The sequence below is a fragment of the Mugil cephalus genome, chromosome 10 (genome assembly GCF_022458985.1).
Source record: "Mugil cephalus isolate CIBA_MC_2020 chromosome 10, CIBA_Mcephalus_1.1, whole genome shotgun sequence".
Lineage (NCBI taxonomy): Eukaryota > Metazoa > Chordata > Actinopteri > Mugiliformes > Mugilidae > Mugil > Mugil cephalus.
The window spans coordinates 900691-927881 of NC_061779.1; the positions used below are offsets into that span (position 1 = coordinate 900691).

The 27191-nt window shown below is 43.2% G+C and overlaps 1 protein-coding gene across 1 annotated transcript in view; it reads right to left on the reverse strand.

Annotated features, from left to right (window-relative positions):
* zfpm1 (zinc finger protein, FOG family member 1) overlaps positions 1-27191 on the reverse strand; it is an 86541-nt gene that overhangs the window by 20082 nt on the left and 39268 nt on the right. The window contains exons 2-4 of the mRNA XM_047595798.1: positions 23502-23648; positions 17379-17567; positions 2181-2302 (exon numbers count right to left, since the gene is read on the reverse strand). Coding sequence (XP_047451754.1) covers positions 2181-2302; positions 17379-17567; positions 23502-23648 — 458 coding nt within the window. The remainder of the gene's footprint in view (positions 1-2180; positions 2303-17378; positions 17568-23501; positions 23649-27191) is intronic.

The following is a 27191-nucleotide window of genomic DNA, read 5'->3' on the forward strand; positions in this document are numbered from 1 at the left end:
AAGAAGAAGAAGCTGCGCGGAGTCAGGATCCAGGATCATGATAGATACGAGTCCATCCGGTCACACACACACACACACTAACACTAACACACACACTTAAACACACTCACACACACACACTAACACTAACACACTAACACTAACACACACACTTAAACACACACACGCATCACACTAACACACACACACACACTACACTACACACTAAACACCAGCACACAAACACTCACACACACACACTAACACTAACACACTAACACACACACGCATCACACACACACACACACACACTTAAACACACACTATCACACACACACACACACAGTCACACACACACACTTAAACACTCACTAACACACACACTTAAACACACTCACACACACACACTAACACTAACACACTAACACTAACACACACACTTAAACACACACACGCATCACACTAACACACACACACACACACACTAACACTAACACACACACTTAAACACACTCACACACACACACTAACACTAACACACTAACACACACACGCATCACACACACACACACACACACACTTAAACACACACTATCACACACACACACACACAGTCACACACACACACTTAAACACACTCACACACACACACACACACATGCATCACACTAACACACACACTAACACACACACACACACACACATGCATCACACACACACACACACAGTCACACACACACACTTAAACACTCACTCACACACACACACACACACACACATGCATCACACTAACACACACACTAACACACACACACTTAAACACAAACACACACACTCACACACACACACACACTAACACTAACACACTCACACACACACACACACACACAACCACACACACACACACACACACACACACACACACACTCTGGTTCCTGTCTGACCTCTGACCTTTACAGTGTTGGCGTCGTACTCTGGCCCCTCCCCTTCCTGTACCTAATAAAGTGGGCGGGGCTGAACTGATCCAAGTTATCATCTCAACTATTTAGATTTTATTAAAAACTCGAAATTAAAGATGCGAAGCTTCAGTAACGTAGGAGATGTGTGAATGAACCAGGAAACTCTGACACGCGTTCCTAATATTCTGACACAGGAGTCAGTGGGCGGAGCTAAATACCAGACACATCATCCAGGTGAATCAGCACCTGACTCAGGTTCTACATCATGTTCCACATGACTCAGGTCAGACTGAGGCTCATGAAATCGGTGGATTTCGTCACATTCACTGTTTCACACCTTTTCAAATGTGAAGTCGTCCAAAAAAAAAAAAAAAGCCGTTTCTGTTGTTGTTGGTTTAAAATAAAAACATCAGACATCGACCAAAACAACTGTTTTATGCTAAAAGCTGAAGTTGCAAGTGTGACGACTTTTCATGCAGTAAGTTCAGACACCACACGACATTTCTCAGGATAAAAGTCACCGCACATTAGGAGCAAAACCTGGATATAAAGGAGATTTATATATGAATGGAGGAGGAAACTATCAGCCAATCAGAAAACAGTATTTCTTGTTGCCGGGTGAAATTACCGCGCGGTAACAACAAGAGTGTCATCATTTCACCTGAAAGGTTTAAAGGAATTTGTCCTTAATTGTAGTAAAATACTGATAAACTCACTCCAAGCTAAGCTAAGCTAAGCTAAGCTAAGCTAACCTGAAAATCTAAAACTCTGCTTCTTTTTGTGGATGAGTAAAAGTTGTTCTTTAATGTATGAATTGATAAATTGTGGTAAACCAGGGAGAAGCTGACCGACTTTTAAAAAGCCTTTATTAAAAGAAATAAATGGTAAAAGCTAAAATGCATCAGATTTCTAAAAGATGTTTACAGTGAAAGTTCAGTTGTTTGACTCCTGATTCTTCACGTCATTAGAATCATCCTCATACTTGAATTATTCTGCAGTATTCACTCATCGTGACGATAAAATAGCTCATTAAGTGGATGAACTGCAGCGATTCTTCTCTCAACCAGCAGAAAATATCGGAAACACCTGATTATGCGTCACTAGTGTCCCTAATAAAGTGGCCAGGGAGTGACCTGATGAACCAGGCTTCATCCCAACGTCCTGGAGTCTCTGCGTCGTGTTCGTGTTAACAACAGATTTTATTCCTTTAGCTCGGATGAAGCTGAAGACTCAGACTCTCACCTCGGCCTCCGCCTCATGAGCGCTGCTCTCTGATTGGATGATCCCGGCGTAAGGACCCCAGGTCGTGTCTGGACGGACGTCTCCTACGGCCACGACGCCGTCCTCCGTTAACTGCAGCTCCTCTGCAACAACAACAACAAGAACAAGAACTTTATTGTCTTTGCACACGAGTTTGTTCTAGCAGCTGGACGTCAGCTGTTCATAAAGGTCATTTAAACAACATAGAAACATCGATAATAAAATGTCTGGAAGTGTCGATAAATATACTGGAGAATTCATCCGCGACACACGATGATTTTCAGATCTTTTGAAAGATTTGAAAGATGTGATATTGATTCATGAAATCCTCTGATCCATCCCTTAAATATCTTCTGCTTCCTTCATCCTCTGGTTCTAAACCTTCATAGATCCAGGTTTAAAGAGGAGAAGCTGGAGGAGACGTCACCAACATCTGGTTCAGTTTATAAAACTGAATTAAGACTTAATCTCCTCTGGTGTAAAAATAAAATAAAAAGACAAATAGTGAATAAATAAATATTCTTTACTGTGATTTGATGTTTGTACGATGAGACGTCCATGGAAAGACATCTTGATATATAAAGTCAAATAAATAAATAAATAATGTTTTTTTTTTTTTACTGAACACTGGAATAAAACTGTTCATTTATTGAAAGATGAGAAACTAGAGGGAAAACGCCACAAACCTTTGGAGTTAAAAGAGTTAAATATCTCTAATATTTGATCTACAGGTTTATAGTTTCTGTCCTGAATTAAAAGACAAGAACAAATCAATGATCCTGCATCACTGAGACTTTTCCTCATGTTTTCAGGAAGTAATAAATAATAATAATAATAAAGAAATTCGGTCGATCAGCAATCTGCAAAAATGTAAATGCTTTTTTTTTGTTTTGTTTTTTAAATGTCCCCAAAAATGTCTGAATACTGGAATAAAACTGTCTTGTCCATTTATTGTTTAGTGAGATGTGAAACTAGAGGGAGACGCCTGAAACCGGCCGACGTCCGTCTGAAATAAAACTGTAAATTTAAAATAAAATATCTGTAAATGAAGCGACGCAGTGAATCAGACTCTGTTCAGGCTCCACAGACTCAGACTCACGACATGAAATAAAAACACAAACTAACACCAACGACATGAGACTTGAACTTGACCTGAACCCTCAGAACAACATGGACGGAGGACGGAGGACGGAGGACGGAGGAGGAGGAGGAGGAGGAGGAGGGAGGGAGGAGGAGGGAGGGAGGAGGAGGGAGGAAGGGAGGGAGGAGGAGGGAGGAAGGGGGGGAGGAGGAGGGAGGAAGGGGGGGCTGTGTACTTCCTCAGAGTAAAGAGCAGATAAGTGCAGACGGATGGCAGCGACGGCCGTGGCCTGAACCTCCTCAGATAGAGCAGCTCTGATCCATCCACACAAACTTTAGAGGATAAATGAAGGAGCAGCAGGAGGAGCAGGAGCAGCAGGAGCAGCGTCTCCCTCTGATCAAAACATTACAAAATCTGCCTCCTCCTCCTCCTCCTCCTCCTCCTCCTCCTCCTCTGGGTTCAGGAGACAGTTTTCGGGGGGTCGGTGTAAAGTGGTGGGGCTGATAACAGTGTTTGTCTAACACTCTCCATGTCAAAACACTCATCTATCTTCTCTGTATCTATCCCCACCAGAGAACAACGGACAGACGCTGATAAAATGGCTTTCCCACAGCCGGAGGAGGAGGAGGAGGAGGAGGAGGAGGAGGAGGAGCAGAGGGGTGGGGGGGGGCAGGAAGGAGCGTGGTTTTGAGGGAAGAAGGAGAGGAGGCAGCGACGTTCACGCTAATAAAACCAGATTTCTGTCTTGTTGCGTCAGGCGAAGGTTTGTGGTTCAGGAAGTGGTTTCGTTTTCTCTTTAACTCGTAACAACAACAACTCACAGACACAGGTGTCACAGACGACTGGTAGAGACGCCTGGGAACTGTGGCACAATAACGTAGACCTGAGACCTGGGAACTATGGCACGCTAACGTAGACCTGGGAACTATGGCACAATAACGTAGACCTGGGACCTGGGACCTGGGACATGAGACCAGAGACCTGAGACCTGGGAACTATGGCACAATAACGTAGACCTGGGACCTGGGACCTGGGACATGAGACCAGAGACCTGAGACCTGGGAACTATGGCGCGCTAACGTAGACCTGAGACCAGAGACCAGAGACGTGGGACCTGAGACCTGGGACCTGAGACCTGGGACCTGAGACCTGGGAACTATTGCACGCTAACGTAGACCTGGGACCTGGGACATGGGACCTGGGACATGAGACCTGGGACATGAGACCAGAGACCAGAGACCAGAGACCTGGGACCAGAGACCAGGGACCTGGGTTTGGACCCAGGCTAACTGGGTCAGGTCGGGCTGAGTCTCTGGTTCTGAGGGTGCATGGGTCTAAGTTTCTGTGAGATTCTGGAGGTTGAAAGCTTGCGACATGAGTCCTCGGAGGGTCCACCCTGCAGAGGCTGAAGTCCAGTTTGTCCAGCACCGATCCGATCTCCTATCATCGGATGGGGGGGGCCTCGGTTTGGCCACTCTGACCCCGCTTATCTCTGCACTCCATCACTGTCCAGTCTGGCCTCGCCTCATTGGCCGGTCCGGATCACATGGTCTCACTTATCAGGCTGACCGGCTCCGCTGACCCTCGTTGTGAAACGGCAACACACACACTAACTTCTAAACAAGGCTGTGGTCCGTGGGGTTTCAGGGCCGGCGCCCCCCTCCCTCCCTCCGTGGCCTGTTTGCATCACGTCGTTTGATCTGAGCCGCGGGTCGATGTGGCCGAGTCCAGGTTCAGATAAACATCATGACGTCTTCATGATGGATGCAGACACACTGAGCCGTTCATCTGGCTCCATTAACCAGTAACATGTTCACATGGACTTTTTATTTTTAGCTTATTTCAACTATAACAAAGTCAGAAATAACTTTTATAATTATATAATTATATTATAAGAGCCCCGGCCCAACATCCAGAACATCCACAGAACATCCTGAGCCTGCAGCAGCAGCAGCAGTAGAAGAAGAAGAAGAAGAAGATGGTGGATGACACCGTACGCAGACGACACTTAAATCTCTGAATCAAATTTGCGACTCTTTGGGGGGGGGTAGTATCAGCCTGTGCAGCCGTATCGATAAGCAGCGCTGGGTTATTAAGGAGGTCTGGTGGTGGGCAGGAGGGGTAATTAACAGGGATTAGCATTACCCCCCCCCCCAACCCACCCTGAACACAGCTAACCTGTTGGGATTAGTGAGCAGGACTCATTAGTGGGGGCTGATAGCACGTCCCTGGTCTGAAGCTGTATGAGACCAACGACAGTCAGATTCAGTTTATACAGAAAACAAAAAGAGACGAGGAGCTCAGGAGCTTCTTTAGTTCTAAGAGACGGACGAAGTTTAAAGAACAGAAACTCTGGTAAAAACCATCAGGAACTGGTTCAACTAACGTCCATTAAACCCTGAAACCTGACAAAGAGACGTCTTCTCTAACTTCTCTAAACTAACTTCCTTCCTCCCTCTTTTCCTTCCTTCCTTCCTTCCCTCCTGGTATGAAACAAATGAAAGTAGAAATAAAGGCCTCTACCTAATTAAAGTTTGCCTCCAATAATGGTCGGCTGAGTAAATTAAGCCCCGCCCACTGTTACAGGGCTGCGTCCTGATTGGTCCTTGAGTCCTAGACCCTGAACTGAACCCACGACTAGAACTAAGGAGAGTCGCCTCCTACGTCTTCTTCACCTGTGACGTCCTCATTATCGAAATCTACAACACCGGCCTCTGTGACACACAGGTACACAACATCACACTAACCCCCCCCCCAAAAAAAAAACACACACACACACACACACACACACACACACACACACACACACACACCTACCCCCCCAGCACACAAAGGCTTATCAATACAGACACTTCAGGAGCCACTGGGGCATCCAGGCAGCTGAGACACAATAAAACCATCAGTCCGTCATTAATGAAATGATGAACACAATTAACCACTGAGTGATTTAAAAGATCATTCAAGTTAAAAAGATATCGATCGATACTCGTTCACAAATATTAACCTGATTGATTTGTTCCAGGTTCCTGGTTTAGGTTTTTATTCCATCTATAAATCAGCTGCGTGTCCTGACCTCGGAGGATTTATTATTTTACTCTACATCTCCTGGTTCATGTTCAGCTGGGAAGGAAAATTAATTAAAGCTGCAGGTGGGCTGTTATCTTACCTCATAATGTGTCATATTATTAATAAATGCTTCCTTAGTGGAAACTGTCCACAGCTTCAGGAAGAATCCGCGACGGTTCCCCAACGTGAAGCTGCTTCATGACACAGTTTAAAAGTTTGACTCTGTTTAAAGAATAAAGATCCAGACTAGAAACTTCACCTTTTCATGTGGTTTTAATAAAATAGGAAATAGTTGAGATGTCAACTTGGACTCGAGGACGTTGGGATGAAGTTTGTTCCATTATTTCACGCCCCGGCCACTTTATTAGGTACGCCAGTGAAGCTGCTCTAATCTAAATAAGTTGAGTTGAAACTGCGTCAGAAAGGTGGTGATTTACAAGTGTTCCTAATAAACTGTCGTTTTTATGCCTCCCAACGGACACGTTATCAAGTCTCCGCTGATAATTAGTGAAGCCCTGAGTTAAAATGTCTCAAATCTGTAATCAAAGAGTTTTTCAGATCAGTGGAGTTTGTGGTTTATTTGTTGTGAAGCTACTGATCATAAACAGATTTAGACCAAAGTAAAGGAGCCTTTCCTCATGAATGACTCTCGACCTGTGTCGTCCAATCAGAGCTCAGCAAATAAAGGCCGGGAGGTGGGGGGGTGGGGGTGTGGAGGTGAGGGGGGGTGAGAATAGAAAGAAAGGTGGAACCCGACACTGATGTTCTTCTTCTCTCCGGCCTAATTGATTTTTTAAAAAGACTATTGTTGATATCAAATGAGCTCATCTCGGCGGAGCTATTGATTTTTTGACACCACACAACAGGAAATCTTTATCTACGACCCCGAGCTAATAGGGGGGGTTTAACCTCAGCTGACTGACAGTCCCCCCCCCCCCCGGCCTCCTGGGACACGATGAAGATCCGTCCACTGAGTCTCTGTCTGTTAACACAGTTTATTAAAGTCTGAGAACACGAGGATGAAATGATGACTCATACGTCTAGAAACTGAACGGGTCTGTGATGTCACAACTTAGAATATAACTAGATTACTTTATACTATATATATATATGCTGAACAACTATTTACACCATGTTCACATATGACACCCAACTATACATCTATTGAACCATTAATCCATCATTCATTCATTCATCCATCTCTGATCAGCTGTTTTAATATTTTCTTCTCTTCCATCCTCTCGTTTCTCTGATCAAACCATTTCTCGTCCTCTTTCTCGTCTCATTAACGCTTCAACATCGTCCAATAAAAGGCCTCAAACTAACGACCACCTCCTCCTCTTCCTCCTCCTCCTCCTCCTGACTCCCCCCGGGTCCCCGGAGTCCGGTGGCTGTGTTGGGAGGCAGATAGACGTTTTGTGGGGATAAGGCATCTCCTGCTCAGGACCACGCAATCATTTCCATTTTACCCTCTGTTGCACAGGCGAGATAAGACACCTGCGTAGCCGCGCTAATCAGATGAGCTTCAACAGAACTTTATCATTGACATTTACCACTGTTTACCCAACTAATTTCTCTTAACTGCACTGCTGAACTTTTATCTACAAAATACATACAGCGGCAGAAAAGAGCAAGAAGCAAACATGCAAATTCACAAATATGTGAAGAAAGATAAACCGAGGGGGCGAAGGAAAAAAAAAGAAACTAAAAGCATTTTTTATTTTTTTTTTCTGTTCAGAGGACGAAATGAGAACAGGTGACACCGGGCTACTGTTGATGAGATGAGCCCCCCCTTCCTCCTTCTTCTCCTCCTCCTCCTCCTCCTCCTCCTCCTCCTCCTCCTCTGACTGAAGACAAACGACTGACATTCACATCCTGAAACTTCATTCTGGAGTTCAATCGTCTGAGTTTCATTTATTATTATTATAACCTCTTATTATTATAAGACAGAAGTGAACGTTAAGAGTCTCCTCGGCTCCTCCTCCTCCTCCTCCTCCTCCTCCGGGTCCTGGTCCTGGTCCTGGTCCAGGTCCAGGTCCAGGTCTGACCTCTGACCTCTGACGTCTCCAGACTCAAACTAAAACCCCTCGTTTATCATTAAAGTCTGTTCATGACTCAGAGTTTGTAGAAACTTAAATGTTTTCTAGAAAAGTTCTATTGAGTTTGGTTTTACTGGACTCTAGATGTTCCTCCAATAATTAGAACCAGAGCTAGATCCAAGGATGTGGAGGAGGAGGTGTTTGTAACCGTGGTAACCTCTACTAATGAATCACCTCGTATTAAATGAATGAATGAATGAACATGAACGTCAGGTTGAGGAGTTTCAAGGACGGACAGAAACATGGAGGAAGAAAAATTAAGATGAACCAAAGATGGAGGAGGAGAAGAAGGAGGAGGAGATACAATTTCTTCTTCTTCCTCCTCTTCATTGTTGCGCTTCTCCTCATCACTTCTTCTTTCTCCTTACTCTTCATCTTCAGTGTCTCCCCTTCGCTTTCCTTCTCCTCCTCCTCCGTCTCCTCATCCTTCGTCCTCTCCTCCTCCTCGATGAAGATGTTTCTCATCACATCCTTTGACCTGGTCTCCGTGGTAACGGCTCAGTCACAGAGACGTTGATGATTCTTTTATTTCTCTGAACATTGTGACGCTTCCTTTAAATAAACGGATCCTTGTTTGTGTCCACGTTCAGAATCTCTTTTGAAAATGTCGAGTTTGTTTCAGAGACGTCGGGGGAAAAGAAAAAAAGAAGAGAAAGGTTTGGAGAGCGATGAGCGGAGGAGGAGGACGGACATCTTGGAAATAAGTAAAGTAAATGTGACTGTGCTCCCACCTCTATCTCTGCCTGTCACAAATTGAAAGTGGAGACCTTCCAGAAACTCCCCCCTGATAATCACACATAAATTAATTAGAAAATGTTTCTTGACATTCACAGACTGGAGGGGGGTCGGAGGGGGAGAGAGGAAATAAAGACTGAGGCAAAGCCACAAAATTAATTGTACGGTATGTGACTCCGATAATTAATTCAATCATTAATTCATGTCTGCTTTTACAACTTCCTTCTGGCTGCTGCTGAAAAAAGAAAAAGGAAAAAGGAGGACGTTTCAATCATGGCCGGAAAAAAGTTGATAGACTCACTCGACTCATTCAGGGTCATTTAGAGGATTAAACAGAAGAGACTGAAGGAAGTTTGGAAGAAAGAAGAAAACCACGGGGATAAAGTCGTCGGCTGAAACACACACCAGGAGTCACCAGCCTCCTCCAAATAACCTCCTCTTATTCCATTTCAGCTTTTTTCCGTTGCTAGTGCAGAAACAAAACTGGGGAAAACAAGTGATTGTTGTCTAATAAAGGAAGGAAGCTGGTGAGAGGGAGATACCGACGCTGAACGTGATAAGGAAGAGATACTGTGATGATGAGGGACATGTGTGAAAGAGAGGACTTCCTCTCGTACGACAACGCAGAAGAAGAAACCTGAAGATTTCAGTGGCAGTTAAAAATGTCCCAGAACGAGACGTTAAAAGCTCCAAGGACGGATCCGACCGGAGTCTCCACCTCCTGCACGCGATTCAAACAAACCAAATAAAAGTTCAACTACAAAGCTAAGATGCTACCATGATGTTAACAGATTCCACCGAGTTTAGATCAGTTTGAGTAAAAATACGAGACGATGGATCAGAGTGGAAACAGAAAGATGCCACTGATGCTGCTGCTGCTTTTTTTTTTTTGGTGCAATAAAATGTGCAATACTGGTAAAATATCTGTCTTTTGATATTACATTTTATATTTCTAACTCTCTATAAATACTTTGTCTCTGCACTGATACAGAGAAGAGGACTGTACAATGACAATAAAGGGTGTTCTGTTCTATTCTGTTCTATTCTATTTGATTCGATTCGATTCGATTCGATTCTATTCTATTGAAGATGCTAAGATGTTAGCAGATGTTTACCCACCAGACACGGTTAGAAACATAAGGGTCTGTCACAGAGAAGAACCAAACCAACAAGAGTCATTGTTGTGTTTCAGACAAGAACTCAACAAAGACTCTCAACAGCTGATGCTAAGGGTGATGCTAATGGTGATGCTAATGGTGATGCTAATGGTGATGCTAATGGCTACCATTCATGTTTGTTTCTGCATCTAAAAAAATAAAGCAGGCAGATTTCTGCAGGTAGTTTTTAGCCTGTAATTCTTTAAACTCTTGCGTAGGATCCATAGAAATACTGATAATGTTGTGGATTCATGTGACTCCCCAGGACGAGATCAACACTATTCATTACATATATATATTATTGTTATAGAATGAGTCAAAGTAATCTCAGTTCAGATGGTTCAACGCGATGGTAGAAGTTTTTATTCTGCAGAAACGCAGGAAAATGAGAAACATTCTGACAGATTCAGTGTTTTTTAAGTGAGTTTAAACTTAATCTCGCATGAAAACATCCCCATTTAGAAGCATTTATCGGAGCCTTCATTTCTCTTAGGGTAACACATGTTCCGTTGTGTCTCCCTAACAGCAGACTCATTATATTCCTGTCTTCTATCAGCCTGTATCTGTTTAATATTACAGGCAGTCATATCCAGAGGCTCCGCTGATAACTCGAATGTTCAGAAACACCTGCAGCAACAGGTGAGCACGCGTCGCGCTCACGTTATCAGTCATTTCTGAGACTTTACGACGGTCTGGACGTTTAACCCGGCTGCTGCTGCTGCTGCTTCTTTTTTTTTTTACGTTAAACTCTATGATGTGTTAACGCAGTCACGAGCGGAGTGTGTTTGTGTGTTTGGAGGAAGGTATGCAGGATGTGGGGGCTGCAGGAGCGGCCAGGGATCTGATAATAAGCTGCTAATCAAGCGTGCCAATGTCCCGTCCTGCCACCAGCGCCGGGCCTGCCAGCGCCTCCCCACTCTGGAGCTGCCGGGCCGGACTGATAGCGGCCGGACAGAGCAGAGAAATGTTCCTTTAGATTAGAGCCTCGTGCCTATCAATCATCGGGGTGGGGGGAGGACGGGGGGAGGCATCACAGACTGACTGGAGAGAGGAGATGGGGGAGAGTGTGACAGTCACAATATGTGGTGTAGATGTGGAGAGGCTGATGGAGGATGAACTCTGAAATACACTCTCCACAAACTTGGGCCGTGTTGCGCCGTCCCTAATATTTTGGCGACTCCACTGTGGTTAACGTGACTAGATGATCCATCAATCAGCCTCAACATTATTTACATCAGAATGAGTTCTCTATTATTATATTTATTATAATTATTAGTAGTCATAATAACGTTTCATTTAAAGTGATTGTTTTTGGAGTGAGGACGCTTTAATTAGACTGAACTCTATTTATATATATTTTTATATAGAATATTTTTCAGATTTCATATTAATTATTGTTAATATTAATATGTGGCTCCTTCATCCATCCCCTAAAAAATTAGAGGAGCAAAGTTTATCTGGAGTCTGCGGAGTGAACTGGTTAATTATGGACGAGAAGAAGAAGAAGAAGTGGAACATGAAGAAGAAGAAGAAGAAGAAGTGGAACACGAAGAAGAAGAAGAAGTGGAACATGAAGAAGAAGAAGAAGAAGAAGAAGAAGAAGAAGTGGAACATGAAGAAGAAGAAGAAGAAGAAGTGGAACATGAAGAAGAAGAAGAAGTGGAACATGAAGAAGAAGAAGAAGAAGAAGAAGAAGAAGAAGAAGTGGAACAAGAAGAAGAAGAAGAAGTGGAACATGAAGAAGAAGAAGAAGAAGTGGAACATGAAGAAGAAGAAGTTGAACATGAAGAAGAAGAAGAAGAAGTGGAACATGAAGAAGAAGAAGAAGTGGAACATGAAGAAGAAGAAGAAGAAGAAGAAGAAGAAGTGGAACATGAAGAAGAAGAAGAAGAAGAAGCAGCAGCTTTACTTTGTCGTATGTGACTTTTAAACTGAACTAATTCTCATTTTAAAGACTAAATAAACAGGATTGTTAACAGACGTGAGTTTTATCTTCTTCAGCCACGATGCTGCGTCTGTCACTTCTCTCTATCTTCTCCATCTTTTTAATTTCTGAATTACACCTTAACCCTGTTTCTCTGCCTCACCCTTCATTAGTTATCTCCACACTTCAAATATTCTACGTCTGTGTTCAGAAACCACTTCTCCTCCTCCTCCTCCTCCGTTCACCTCCTCTAACCTCCACCAGTCTACAGATGACATCTGGGAGTCAACCGTCGATGCTCCTGTTTCACCAGATAACACAGATAAGGGGGGTTGTTGTTTTAATCCAGGTTTTATTCAAGTAAAAAATGAAAGATAAAATGCTGCTTTTAAACACTAAATATGTAAAGAGAAGGAGAATCAGCTGCTTGTTTGTTCCAGGTTTAAAGTCCTGCACCGTTCAACCACGATGAGGAGGAGGAGGAGGAGGAGGAGGAGGAGGAGGAGGAGGAGGATGAAGATGGAGGAGGAGGAAGATGGAGGAGGAAGTTTCCACTTCATCTCAGTCCCAATAAATGAGGTCGTCATCATTTGCATCCAGAGCAGCTTCATGCTCCATAATAACTAACGACTGTACGATAAGAGCCACGTATCCACACTGTGGTAAATAATAATAATAATAAACACTATTACAGCTGCTTTATTGGAGGTGATTTAAATACCTGGGGGAGAGAATAAGGAGCGAGGAGCGAGGAGCGAGGAGCGAGGAGCGAGGAGCGCTGGCTTAGCAGGAAAACTGGGAACGGACGAGGAGGAGGAGGAATTTATCTCCAGGATGGATTCAACAAAGCAATAAAATAATCAGGTTAATTCTTTAGTTTAACTCTGACTCAACATCAGCGACTGATGAGATTTAAAAAAACAGAAAAACCTGGACACACATCATCTTCCTCTTCCTCAGAATCTCCTTCAACAAGACGGAGAAGATGCATGAAGACCAAGAGGAAGAAGATGATGAAGATGATGAAGAAGATGAAGATGAAGAAGAAGATGATGAAGATGATGAAGAAGAAGAAGATGATGATGAAGATGATGAAGATGAAGATGGAGATGAAGATGACGATGAAGAAGAAGATGAAGATTAAGAAGATGATGATGAAGATGATGAAGAAGAAGAAGATGATGATGAAGATGATGAAGATGAAGATGAAGATGGAGATGAAGATGGAGATGAAGATGAAGAAGAAGAAGATGATGATGAAGATGATGAAGACGAAGAGGAAGAAGATGAAGAAGATGAAGATGAAGAAAATGAAGATGAAGATGAAGATGATGATGAAGATGATGATGATGATGAAGATGATGATGAAGATGAAGATGAAGATGGAGACCGCCTCCACGTTCCTCCACCAATCAGAGCCAGTTTTCTTTCAGGTGAGAATCTTGCTGCCCCCCAAAAAATCCTCAAACTCCCGGGACGTCACATGTTTTATGTTTATTTATTTATTTGTTTGTTTGTTTGTTCTCTCTGGTGTTTTGTTAAAGTTCTTTATAAATAAAGTTGGATTAATAATCTGGATGTGGAGGATGTTTAGTGGAATGAGGAGGACGGATTAATGTGACTCATTTACATACCAACAACTTTAAGCAGCTACAGAGAAAATAAGGACCCCCCCCCCCCCGGGTCATCCCCCCCCCCCGGGTCCTCCCCCCCCCCCGGGTCCTCCCCCCCCCCCGGGTCTCCCCCCCCCCCGCTGCTGCTGCCACAAGGTCGTTGAGTAGATTTTATTATTTTTTTCCTCCTCCTCATAATTTATTTTGCGTATCATGCAGTACGGACACACTGCAGATTAAAACGCGGCTTTAGCACATCATGAAATCCCAGATAGGAGGCAGCTCCCACCTAGACTCCCCCGTCCTCCCCCCTCCTCCCCCGTCCTCCCCCGTCCTCCCCCGTCCTCCCCCCTCCTCCCCCCCCTCATCACGTTGTTTCCACGACCGTCCTCCCCCGTCCTCCCCCCTCCTCCCCCCCTCATCATCTTGATTGTTTCAGGACGAACAGAAACTGAAAATTGCTGAAGCCTCTAATCCATTCCAACTTATCACCTCTTTCATTTCTTTCTCTTTCTTAAAATAAATAAATAAATAAAAGTCGACGTTTGATGTCAAAGAAAAAATAATAAATTGTGAAACTAGAAAGGAGACTCTGCGCTCGGTATCATCTGTGAATTTATTCCCATCGACACATAAACAACTCATTACGCTGCAGTGAAGAATGTGGTGTCCAGTAATGAGCTGAATTATCTCCAGCGCAGCCACAGAGGATGAATTAAACGCTCTGTTGTTGTTTCCTCTCATTCATGTTAATATCGGCCCGTGTGAACAATAATGACGACGCCTACAAAGACCACGATGTGAATAAAAAATATATAAAAAATAAAAAATACGGAGAGATCGTTATCGCGGGGTTAGAGAGGGAAATTAAAACGCTCCTATCCAAGAATCACTGGATTTCAGAGCAGAATTATTCTGATTTCTCTTCCAACGTGTAATTAACAGTCAGCAGGAAGTTTAAAAGGAGTTTGATTATTTTATAAGAACCAAAGACGAGAAAAATAAATACAAGAAAGAAAGAGAAACGAGGAAAAGACTCTTTTCCAGACGACTTCACGTGAATGTGTGCAAACAGAAAAAGACTTTTTTAACTTATAATAACCAAGTAATTTAACAGTTATTAGAAAGACTGAGGAGTCAGAACCTTATTATAAGAAATAACAGAGTCACGGCTTCGTTTCCACGACTGGGTTTGAGTGAAGGAGCTTCAGCTACATCAGGATTTAAAAAGTCTGCAAAATGATCTGTTTTTAAAGCTAAAATACGTCCAAACGTTCCTAATATTTTGACACAGCCGTCATCACACTAGGTTAAATACCAGAATTTATTCCAGTCATTTCATTATTTATCCCTTTTTTTCTAGAACATCTCAGCACATGTGATGTTTTCCTGAAGTGAAAAAGCTTCTTTAATCCCATTTATTCACCATTAATAAAATAATTCCACTGAGTCTCTGAGAGAAGCTGCAGATAAAGACGTTTCTGGTGATTTATTCATGAATAACTGAAGCTTTAATATAATGTTTCTACAGGAAGTAAATCCTCAGAAATGATCACACGTTATTCAGATCAGAATGCACTTGTGTACCTAATGAAGTGGCCGGCGCAGGATTTTACAGATATTTGTGTAGATTAATTATTAATTTATCTTTGTGGTTTGTTGTTGAAGGATCGTTTTCTCTTTGCAAAGTTTGAGCAACGTGGAAAAGAAACAAAAAGCAGATTATTCTGAAATAAATATAATATATAAAAACGCACGGAGCTCGTGAAACGTACGTGAGACACAAAGAAGAAGAAAGAAACTTAAAAACCCGACGAGATCAGAAGCTTGTTCTTCGAGTAAACGAGAGGAACGCTGGTTTATTTCCATACCAGCCGCTGCACACCTGTCCTCTGAGCTCAGGTCTTATCCGGGGGGGGGGGGGGGGGGGGGCAGAGGAAACGTCTGCAGTCGCTGTGACACCCAGAAAAAGGAAGAAACAATGAGAAGATGGAGGAGGAGAAAAAAGATGGAGGAGGGTTTAGTGGGGTTGTTAGCGGTGATGGAGAGACCGGAGGAGGAGGAGGAGGTGGATGGATGGAGGGAGGGAGGGAGGGAGGGGAGTGTGGTGGAGGAGGAGGAGGAGGGGAGGAGGAGGAGGGGGGGAGGGAGGGGGGGCTCGACGATAAGAGAAAAATTCAGACCGGTCAAAGTTTCCTTTTTGCCAATCGTGCTCCTGATAAAGACAGCGCCTGCTCCGGAGCTGATAGAGGGGCTATCTCCCTCCCTTACTCTCCCCCCTCCTCCCCCATCCCTCTCCCCCCCTCCCTCCCTCCCTCCCTCCCTCCCCCACCCGCCAGTTACTCTGTGAGGAGGAGGAGAGGAAGAAGAGGAGCGAGGGGCCGTATCGGTGCAGCATCGTACCATCAACCAGCCACCGCGCAGCAATTAATATCGCTCCAATTACTGTTAAAGGGACGAGGCTGGGACGGGACGATAATGAACACATCCTCCTCTTCCTCCCCCCCCGTCCCCCCCCCGTCCTCCCCCCCCGTCCTCCCCTCCCCAGCCCACCAGCTACAACACACACACACATGCACACGGACATGAAGCGAGCGCAGCTTGAAAAGGAAATAATGGCAGATAGAGCGGTAATCTCCTCGCATTGTTTAACTCATTGAAGACAACAGTCAGAGAGAAATAAATAACCAAACAAAGCTCGATAAGAGACGAAATAAATAATAAAATTATGGCCATTTTCTTGTTATCTTCTTTTAGCCCCGAGTGTGTGTGTGTGTGTGTGTGTTTCCGTTACGACTGGAATAAATTTACTTGTGTCACGTCTGCAGGGCAACACACCTTCAGCCTTCAGGCTAACGGCGGGCTAGCGCGGTTAGCATTTAAAGCTACAGATTAATCAACTTCATTCTCCAATAAAGGTTATTCAAACAAAGATGGCCGACAGAGGCCTCAGACCTTAGACTGTATATAAATATGGACACATGTCTCCACTGCCTCTCACTGACCAAACTGTCCTTATTTTCCCGGGATACGAGAGACGCCATCATGTGAGTCTAGAACCAGGAAGTGGGCGAAGCCACAATATTGATGCCCCGCCCACTCTTCCTCCAGACTCACAGTGCCCCGCCCACTCTTCCTCCAGACTCACGATGCCCCGCCCACTCTTCCTCCAGACTCACGATGCCCCGCCCACTCTGTTGGATTATACACTGAGCATATTTATAAAAATTTGTTTTTACAACTCTCATGGGACGTCAACACAGAGTGGTTGTCATGGCAACTGGTCAAATAACGAACTAAAACAAAAAATATCCACAGTTGAACACTCATCAACATTATATTAACGACCTAAAATGACTGAAATCCTTTTTAGTGTTTTATTTTGGCCCAAGTCCCGCCCACCAACACAGAGGGGGTGGAGCTTAAGGCCCACACTGCAGCCTCCAGCCACCAGGGGGCGCTGTACCGGCTCAGGCTTCACCACAGACCTGGAACACAAACTAACCTGGACCTCTCCACGATGACGCCTCCTCGTCTTCCTCCTCCTCCTCCCGCTGCTGCTGCTGCTCTTCGTCCTCCTCAGCGCCGCTCTGTGTCTGCACTAGCTCCTCCCCTTCGCCATCTTCAGCACCTCCTCCTCCTCCTCCTCCTCCTCCTCCTCCTCCTCCTCCTCCAGAGTCATGTGTCCTTGGCTCTGGATACAAAACAAAAAAAGAGATAAACCTTTAAAGTCACAGACGCCTGGAACAGTCGTCTAAACCTCGACGTCCTCCCGTTTCTTTTTCCCACCAGCTCCTCCTCCTGCTCCTCCTCCTCCTCCTGCTCCTCCTCCTGCTCCTCTAATCAGCATCTTAAATATCCACCACCTCCTTTAGATCCAGATCAGCTCCAGCTTCGTCAGGATTTAAAAAAACTGAACTACGTCTAAATGTTGGAAATCAGTGCACGTGTTCCTAATATTTTGACACAGCCGTCTGTGGCCTCGGCTAAGTAAAGGAATTTATTCCAATAATTTATTCATTTGATGTTCACCAACAGTCAGGAAGCGTTTTTATAGTTCAACCAAAACTAAAAAAACGTTGCATCAAGTAGAAATAATAAAATAATTCCATGAGTCTCTGAGAGAAGCTGCAGATGAACTAGTTTCTGGTGGTTGATTCATTCATTAATAACGATCACACTGTTTCTACCTTATATATTATACCTTATATGTATATTGTACCTTATATATTATACCTTATATATTGTACCTTATATGTTATAGTACTTCTAGTACCTAATAAAGTGGCCGGTGCAGGTATTTTTCCACTTATTAATTTATCTGTTGAGGCATCGGTGACATTTTGTCTTTGCAAAGTCTGAGAAGCTGCAGATGAACTAGTTTCATTCATAATAACAGCTCCTCCTCCTCCTCCTCCTCCTCCTCCTCCTCCTCCTCCTGTAATCAGCGCTGATATTCTCCCATCGATGGGGCTGATTTGCTGCTGATCTAAGGCTCCATGTTGGCTCCTTCACACGTGGAAGTAGAAAGTGTTTATCCAGATACGCGCGGCCTGAACTTTGGCTGCGCGGCCGGTATCAGCCGGTTCATCGCAGCGCGGCTCCCTCCCTATTAGCGCTCGCTGGTGATTAGCGGAGATTAGATTAATAGTTGCATCACAGCGGCTCCGTATCAGCGCTGAACATCTCCTCTGCTCTTACACCATCAGCAGACCAAGGGTTAGGCTGAGTCAAGCGCTGACGCCGTGGAACCGGATCACGTGGATCGATTCTTCTGATTAACACATTAAAAAACAACAACAACCTCTGGAATAATGACACTTCATCAGCATTAATGAGATCAGAGACGAGGAGGCGTTACCATGGAGACCGGATCAAAGGATGTGATCGGTTCAACATCTAAAAAAACCTTCACTGACGAAGATGAGGAAGCGTCACAGCTACTGGAAGAAGAAAGAGAAAGAGAAAGAAAAAGGTGGAGGAAGGAGGAGAAGAGAAAGAAGAATGAGGATGTTCTCCTCCTCCTCCATCTCCTCCTCCTCCATCTCCATCTCCTCCTCCTCCATCTCCAGTTCTGGTTCAGTAGAAGAGGAGTAAAGTTCATCTGGAACTAAAGATCTTTTGGGCCAATCAGACTGAGTGGGCGGGGCTTTGTGTGGAGACATCCCATAATAAAAGGCAGCAGCAGTAGTAGTGGGACAGTGGTAACCATGGAGACGCAGACATCCTGCCTACAGACGGTTTGTTTTTTAAGACTTCATGGTAACGACGACGCTCCTCCTTCCTCCTTCTGTCCTTTGTCTGAATCCTCCTCCTCCTCCTCCTCCTCATAACTTCCTCTAACCCCCCCCCCCGATAACACCTCCGCCGTCTGCACAAAGGCCGTGTTTACCTTCACATTCCCTCCCCGATAAAAGCAGCGATAACAGCGATCGATGCCATAAACGCCTCCAACGCCCACGTGACCACTCACAAACATCTGCATCAAATAAATCATCCAGTTTCACGTCACGTCCTCAAACCATAACCCCCCCCCCCCGCCTAAACAGCGCCATTATTTTCAGCTATAAATCACATTGAATGGCACATTGATTTTATCCTGCAGGGAGGGGGGAGGAGGGGGGAGGAGGGGGGAGAGGAGCTGCAGACACAGTTATTGCGTTTAATATTATCAATATTATCTCCCATATCATCTGAGACAGGGAGGCAGGTATCAGGAGGAGTCGACAGACACTTTTCTGCCTCCCCCTCCCTCCCTCCCCCGCTCCCTCATTCTCACCCAACCGTCCCTCCCCCCTCCTCCCCCCTCCCCCTCCCCCACCCCCCCACCACCACAGTGAGACAGTCTCCATCAATCTGATAAGCTGAACTTCCCCTGTCACACCTGCAGGGCAAAGTCACCCAACAATCTGTCGCCTCCCAACTTCTGCACACGTTTCTTTTCTAATTCATGCCTTTTTATTCCTTTTTCACACGTTGGTCAAGACAAAAGAAAGAAATAAAAACATGAAACTAAAAGTGAAAACCTGCTGCTGTTCCTAATGAACTGGCCACTGGTTGTAAATGTAACTTCCTCATTTCTTTGCTCTCACTTTCTATTTTCAATAGAAAAGAGCAAAACCTGAATGTTTCAGTAAGAACCTGGAAACAGAAACGACCACGTCTCTAAAAACCTACAACATTCGTAGAAGTTTTTCCAAATCGTAGCCGAGATGAGTTTTCAGACGCATCGATATAAAAGTCGCAAAAGTGTAAATTCAAAAAAAAAATTCAGAAATGTCTTTTATTTTGAACTGAAGCAGAAAACGCGGCTTTTTTATCTGAAACTGTTTAATCAATGCGTTAAGTGTCGATGTGTTTACTCATCAACAACCAAAGATTAAAAATGAATGATATTTAATTGTTAAGCTGCTTTAATTAACTAAACCACAGGTGTCAAACATACGGTTCGCGGGCCAAAAACCGGCCCATCAGAGGCTCTAACATGGGCGACAGGATGAATCTAAGTGTGAAAGTTACACAGAAGATAAAAAAAAACGGCCGAGGAGAAGAACCAGAGTCAAATTTCACTGATTAAATCTAAACGTTCTCATAATTTACTCACTCTTCTTTAAACTAAAGCAAATGGAACTTAAACTTAAAGGTTATTACACTGTTACCTCAGTATCTCTGCTACCGAAGCTTCAGCTCGGTCTCAAGTCATGAAGACGTTCTCCAGTTATTACAAACTAAAGCTACTGTACCTAATAAAGTGGCCAATGGGTGGAACTTCTTTAATTTGGTTTTAATAAATGAAACAAATAGTAAATAGTTGAGACGTTAAGTTTGGTTCTTTTGGTTCCACCAGAGAAGCTGTTCTGATAGGGGATGTTCTGTTTTTAAGCCCCGCCCACTGACTGCTATGCCAAAACATTAGGAACACGTCTCCGGCTGAATGTGGCCACTCGTTCCCTGGTTCGGATTCATTTATATCGCGGCGTCTCCTCCATCTTCTCCCTCTAGTTTCTCATCTTTTTTAATCCCGACGCTTCCGATCTGGATCTGAAGATTCATCACCAGAGGATGAAGGAGATGGAGGAGATTTAAGAAGCCGATGGGAGGAATCGATATATCGGATCTTTTAAATCATTTTATTTATTTATTTATTAACTCCGGCTCAGATAAGACCAGACTTTATTGATGCCGTCGACAGAATAAATGAAGAAAAAAAAAAGATGTAATTTGGAGACTTTTCACATCAGAGCTACTGAGGAAGAGGAGCATCGCCTCTACGGGAAATAGAAGAGGAGAAGAAGAAAGAAGGAGCAGGAGAAGGAGGAAGTAAAAAAAGAGGGAGGAGGAGAAAGAAATATGGAGGTGGAAGAAGATTAAACAGGAAGTAAGGAGGAGGAGGAGGAGGAGGAGAAGAGAACGAAGGACTCGTGTGAAACCAGAGGAATCTGTTTCTGCATCAGTCTGTCGTCTATCAGACAGATTATGATGAGAAGAAGAAGAAGGAGAAGAAGAAGAAGAGGGAGAGTTTAGAGAGTTTCCTGTGATTGGCTGGAAGGAGGCTGTGGCAATCAGAGGTCAGGAGGAGGTGAGAGGGAGGTGACGTGTCGACTTATCAGCTCTGAGCTTCCTGTGATACATCGATGGCATCGTCCGCTAAGAAAGAGAGAACTGAAGTCACCACGGCAACGGAAGAAAGAAATAAAGACAGAGAGACAGAGACAGAAATAAAGACAGACAGAGAGACAGAGACAGAAATAGAGACAGACAGAGTCCGAGTTCTTCTTGAACCAGACGCTGTAACCAGTGACCGATCAGCCACAACATTATGACCGCTGACAGGAGGAGAAGTCAATAACATTTAAAGCACCACCAGGGAGACCTGCACAGTATTAGGACGGGGGTCATAATGTTGTGGCTGACTGTGTAGGTGTGTGTGTGTCTTCCAGATGGTGGAAGAGCCCCCCCCCCCCCCCCCCCCCCCCCTTTATTAGCCAGGCCCGTCCTGATAAAGACCTGGTATTGATCCCAGGTTGAAAGAGCAGCTTCGTCAAACATGGAGGACTGATAAATGACAGAGAGAGGGGAGGAACGGGGGGGGGGGGGGTAAATCAACAGAGTGATGAGGAGGGAGGAGGTGGAGGAGGTGGAGGAGGTGGAGGGGAGGGAGGTGTGTGAGCACAGACAGAGAAACAAGGAGTCAGTTTGTTATTGACTGACAAATAAAAAGAAAAAACAACCTGCAGCCTCGTGTTCAGACTGACTCCTCTTCCTCCTCCTCCTCCTCCTCCTCCTCCTCCTCCTCCTCCTCCTTCCACCCCCCCGACCTCAAACACAACACGCTGGCTAATCTCTGATCTCTAATCTGGTCTCGATTAGCACCTGACAGAATTTCCATGGGTTTATCGTAGCGCGCCGAGCAGCAGACGCTTATCACCCCCCAAAAATTTCACAAGAGCAGGAATAGTTCAGATTAAAAAATAAAACACACACATTCACACACAGGCAGAGAAAGCTTGAATAAGTCAAGAGAAGCATGAGTGAAAAACTCTGCTATCAGCGGGGGAGGGAGGGGGAGGGAGGGGGGAGAGGGGGGAGATAAAAGAGGAGAAATATGGAAACCTAGAAAGGAATGAGGACGACGCTGCTGCTGCTGCAGAGGAGACGAGTCTGACACTCAACATCTGGACGTAACCATGGCAACCTCCTCCTGACAGCTGGAGACACGGAGGAGGAGGAGGAGGAGGAGGAGGAGGAGGAGGAGGAGGACATGTGTCCATGTCTTCACTTTCTCCTCCATCTTTACCTTAAACTCACTTTCCTCCTGCTTCATCTGTAGTAAACGTGATCACATCGATCTTTGACCTCAGTCACTGATCCGGACACAGACGTGTTGATTCATTAAAGCCTAAAGCTTCATACAAAATAATAAAATTACATAGAAATAAAATGAAATTTAAAAAAGAAAATAAAATGAAAATAAATTAAAATAAAAGATAATCTATAAAAAAATACCTAAACTACAACGTAACATAAATGTAAAATCCAAAATGGAATAAAATAAACAAAATAAATAAAATAATATTTGATAACTAAAATGAAAGTAGCTGAAATATACTAACTAAAAATAAACTAAAAATAGACATTTAATAACTAAAATAAAAGAAAAGAAAGAAAGAAAATGAGCCAAATTATAATAAAACAAAAGATGAAACATTTAGAAAAATAAATTTAACTAAAATAAAGATGAAATGACTAAAATTAAACTAAAATTAAACTAAAATAACCATTTCATAAGTAAAATATAATAAACTACAATAAATTAAAAAAAACTAAATAAAGCAAATGAATAAAATAAACAAAATAAAAACTAAAATTAGGAAAAGTATTTAATAGTATTTCATTTAATAGCTAAAATGAAATAAACAAGATAAATAAAATAAAATTACGTATTAAAACTACGATAAAATAAGAGATTTTAGTTCCTAATGTTCTGACGTGGAGAAGCTTCATGTCTTAATGAGTCCAGTGGTTCTGGTTCCAGCTGGTTTCCTCTGGATGTGTCTGTGTTTGTGATGTGATTGTGATGTGACCCCCCCATCCCTCCCCCATCCTCCCCCCCTCCGTCCGTCCTCACCTTCGTTGTGCAGCGGCGTGAACGGCCGGGAGCTGCAGCCGTCGCCCTCTGCAGAGTCGTCCGGGTCCGAGGCTCCTCCGTCCTCCCCCGACAGGCTCAGGTTGTCCGGGCCGGTCTCCTCGCCAACGTCCAGGTCTCCGAGGGAACCTGGAGGACGAAGAGGACGAAACAGAGGACGGTTGATCTGAGGAGGACCAGGAAACGGGGGCAGCTTCTCCTCTTTCTTTTCTTATTTCTTCTAAGTGGACTCATTGAGGAGAACGTTTGCAGCATTGGACACGCTCACGCTTTAATCCACAGATTAATAGCAGGAGCCGAGGGGGAACCCGGGGCCAAATTACAGTATATACCTAAAAACTGCAGCTAAAAGAGTGATTAGTGCCGGGCTGATCTCTATCAATTACAGTCCCATAATCCCTGCTGACCAGAGTAATTATACAGGACTTTTCATCTATTTTAGCCCGTTTGAAGATTACATCCTTAAAAAAAAAGAAAGAAAGAAACGGAGTCAGTTAATGTGGATTTAATGTGACGGATGTTAAAGAGTCTGAGTGAGTGGACGCCGGCGTTTTTCTTCTTCTTTCTTACATAGATTATAATTACTCACATATGTGTCTATAATATATTATAGAAGCATTATTATCTTTCCTCAACAGCACTTACAGGTATAAATACAGTCTGATGTGATTTATAATAAATATAAAACATTATTATATATTGTCATATAATAATGATATAATGATATTTATATTAAAATACTTTGTTATATAATATATGTTTTATTTTCTTATATAAGAAAAATAAAATAAGCAAAAAATGTGCTGATGGTGGAAAAATAAAATAAATAAATTGAACTAAAATAAAAATATAAAAACTAAACTTAAAGTAAAATAACTTCATAAAACTAGGAATAAAATATAATCATTATTTTACCAAAATAAGGGAAAAATTAAATAAAAAAATAAAATAAAATAGAAATGTAACTAAAATAAACTGAGTGCAGTAAAATATAATAAAATAAAACAAGAAATTTACCAAAACAAGACTTTAATGACGCCTCAATTCGTTTGCATTGGAAACATTTAATAAAAATAAGTAAAATATAAATAAAGTGCTGCTTCATAATGAGTGAGTTATTTAAAAAAAGGAAAAGGCAGCATGAGAGGTTCCCCACACGGAGTTTTAATCCAGGAACCAGTTTCTTTAAGAGGATTAACACAGAGACGCTGCAGACGCACTAAACTAGAACTAGACCTTCCTCCTGGTGATGTACTGGAAAGTCACGGAGGGGGGGGGCACGTTGTTCCTGAGTGACTAAACCACAGTGAAATTAACACCCAGAGACCCCCCCCTCCCTCCTCCCCCCCCTCCCTCCTCCCCCTCCTCCCTCCACACAGACAGGTTGTAAATTAATTTTCGCTCGGTTGTGTCGAACCAACACGGGGATTGTTTCGGAGCTAAAGCCGTGACTGGGGGGCGTATATATTTACAATGCTGGGACAAAAGGAGGCTATAATCTATACAAAGCGCACAACAATACCCGTGAATAAAAGAGGCTTGTAGAGGAAGAGAAGGGAGAGGCAATTTTTCTAATTCGGTTAATTTCACTTCCAAAGCAATTAAAAAGCAGGAGGAGATAATGAAGGGAAACAATCGGCGGCTGACAAAGTGTTTCTGTCTTTGTAAATGAAACATCTTTAGGCTAATTTCAACTTCCACGCCTGCACGGTTCACTCTAATTTCAGATAAAATTAACACAGCTAGATTTGGACCTTCATAATAATAATATGAAAAAAGAGAAGGAGCAGAGGAGGAGGAGGAGGAGGAGGAGGAGGAGGAGGAGGAGAATCGATCCTGTACACAATATTTTTAGAACGAGGTCTGTCGAGCTTCGCCAGATCTAATTTTCTGTATCTGTAAGGACATTTTCATACAATTAATTTTCCTTTAATCATAATTGTACAAAGAGTCTCCTCTGTGTAAAATTTCCAATTATATTTCCTGTTTAAACTGTAAGTTTGACTCGATGATTTCTCTCCCTCATTACGGCTCCGGTTTAATGAATCAATCACACATCAAATGGAGCGAGAAAAAGTTTCAGCTCCACTTTCTCCTCGGATGAAAGCCGAGGAGAAATATTCCCTCTCTCCTCCTCCCTCCTCCTCCCTCCTCCTCCCCCTCCTCCTCCTCCTCCCCCTCCTCCCCCTCCTCCCCCTCCTCGGGTCCCTGGTGGAGAGGGATCGTGGGGGTCTGCGTGATAAGTTCCACTCGCTTTGCCACTTTTAAAGTTTAATTGTTACGTGGTGATATCCTGGAAAATGGGGCTGAGCTGAGAGGAGACGACGTTCAGGAGTTTCTCTGCTTTCTAGTAAAGACGAGGAGCTGCAGCCTGGAGGCCTCGATCAGCGTTAATCACACGTCTCTGAGGAGTTTCTTCATTTATAGGTCAACAGAGCAAACAGCTCCGGGTCAAAGGTCAACGCTACGCTACATGTGTTAGTGCAAAGATACGCAGAGTTTATTTATAGTTGTGTTCAATATTTCTGAGGTAAAAACCATCATTTCTATTTAAAATGAATAAATAAATAAATAAAAAGCATTTTAATGTTGTTAATGGAAAATATTCTTAAAAATAAATTATTTTATTATTTCAAATCGATTAAAATTGATTTTGTTTATGGAATAAAATCCAAACAAAATGTTATTTTTTATTAAAGCAGACCTATGTGAGAGTTTATTTCATAGAAAAATCATCATTTCTACTAAAAAAAAAAACAATAAATAAATAAATAATGTTGGAAATTAAAAATATGAAATAAAATAATTTAAAATTAATTTTAATTAATATTTTTATGGAATAAAATATAATAAAAAATGTTTTTACTAAAGTAGATTTTAGTGCCTATGAGTTGATGTTGGAATTAAAAAAAAAATTAAATAAAATGACAATAAAATAAATCAATATGAAGTCAGATGTAATAAGTATTGACTTAATTTAACTAATATCAACAAACGTTTGGGGGAATTTTTAAAATGAATAAAAAATAGATGCTACTGAGAAGAATAACCGAGTTAATGTTTCCGTCCGTTTTACTTCTCACGTGATCTCATCAATCACCAGGAACAAAGAGTCTGTTAATGTATCAGCAGATAAACAGGAGAACGAATCATCACGACCCTTAAAACCCGTCAACACGTTATTTTTTAGTTTTTTTTAAACATCCACTACATCAGCGAGAGTTTCCTCTTTGATGCTGGAAGGTTTGGAGAAGGAGGATAAAGTGAAGACGGAGCCGGGACGACGTGGAGCTGCAGGACTTCTTCAGCCGTCTCGTCTTCCAGGCAGAACAAAGTGAAGAGCAGCGCAGATACTCGGCTTTATTAACTCTCCGTCCACATCAAACCTGCAGCGAGCCGCTCGCTGATTAAACACAGAGACAACACACATCAAACCTGCAGCTCAACAAGCTGATTAAACAGACACAAGCCTCGCCGCTCTCACGCTAATAACCCGCCGCACAAAACACACCAGAGAGAGGGGGAGACGGGGGAGACGGGGGAGAGAGGGGGGAGGCTTGTATCAGGAAATCAGAGACTTGTGAAGAGAAACATTAAAAGAGGATATTTAGAGAAAGAAAGGAGGAGGAGAGGAGGATGTGTGAGCTCTCGAGAGGGAAGCGAAGGCACCTG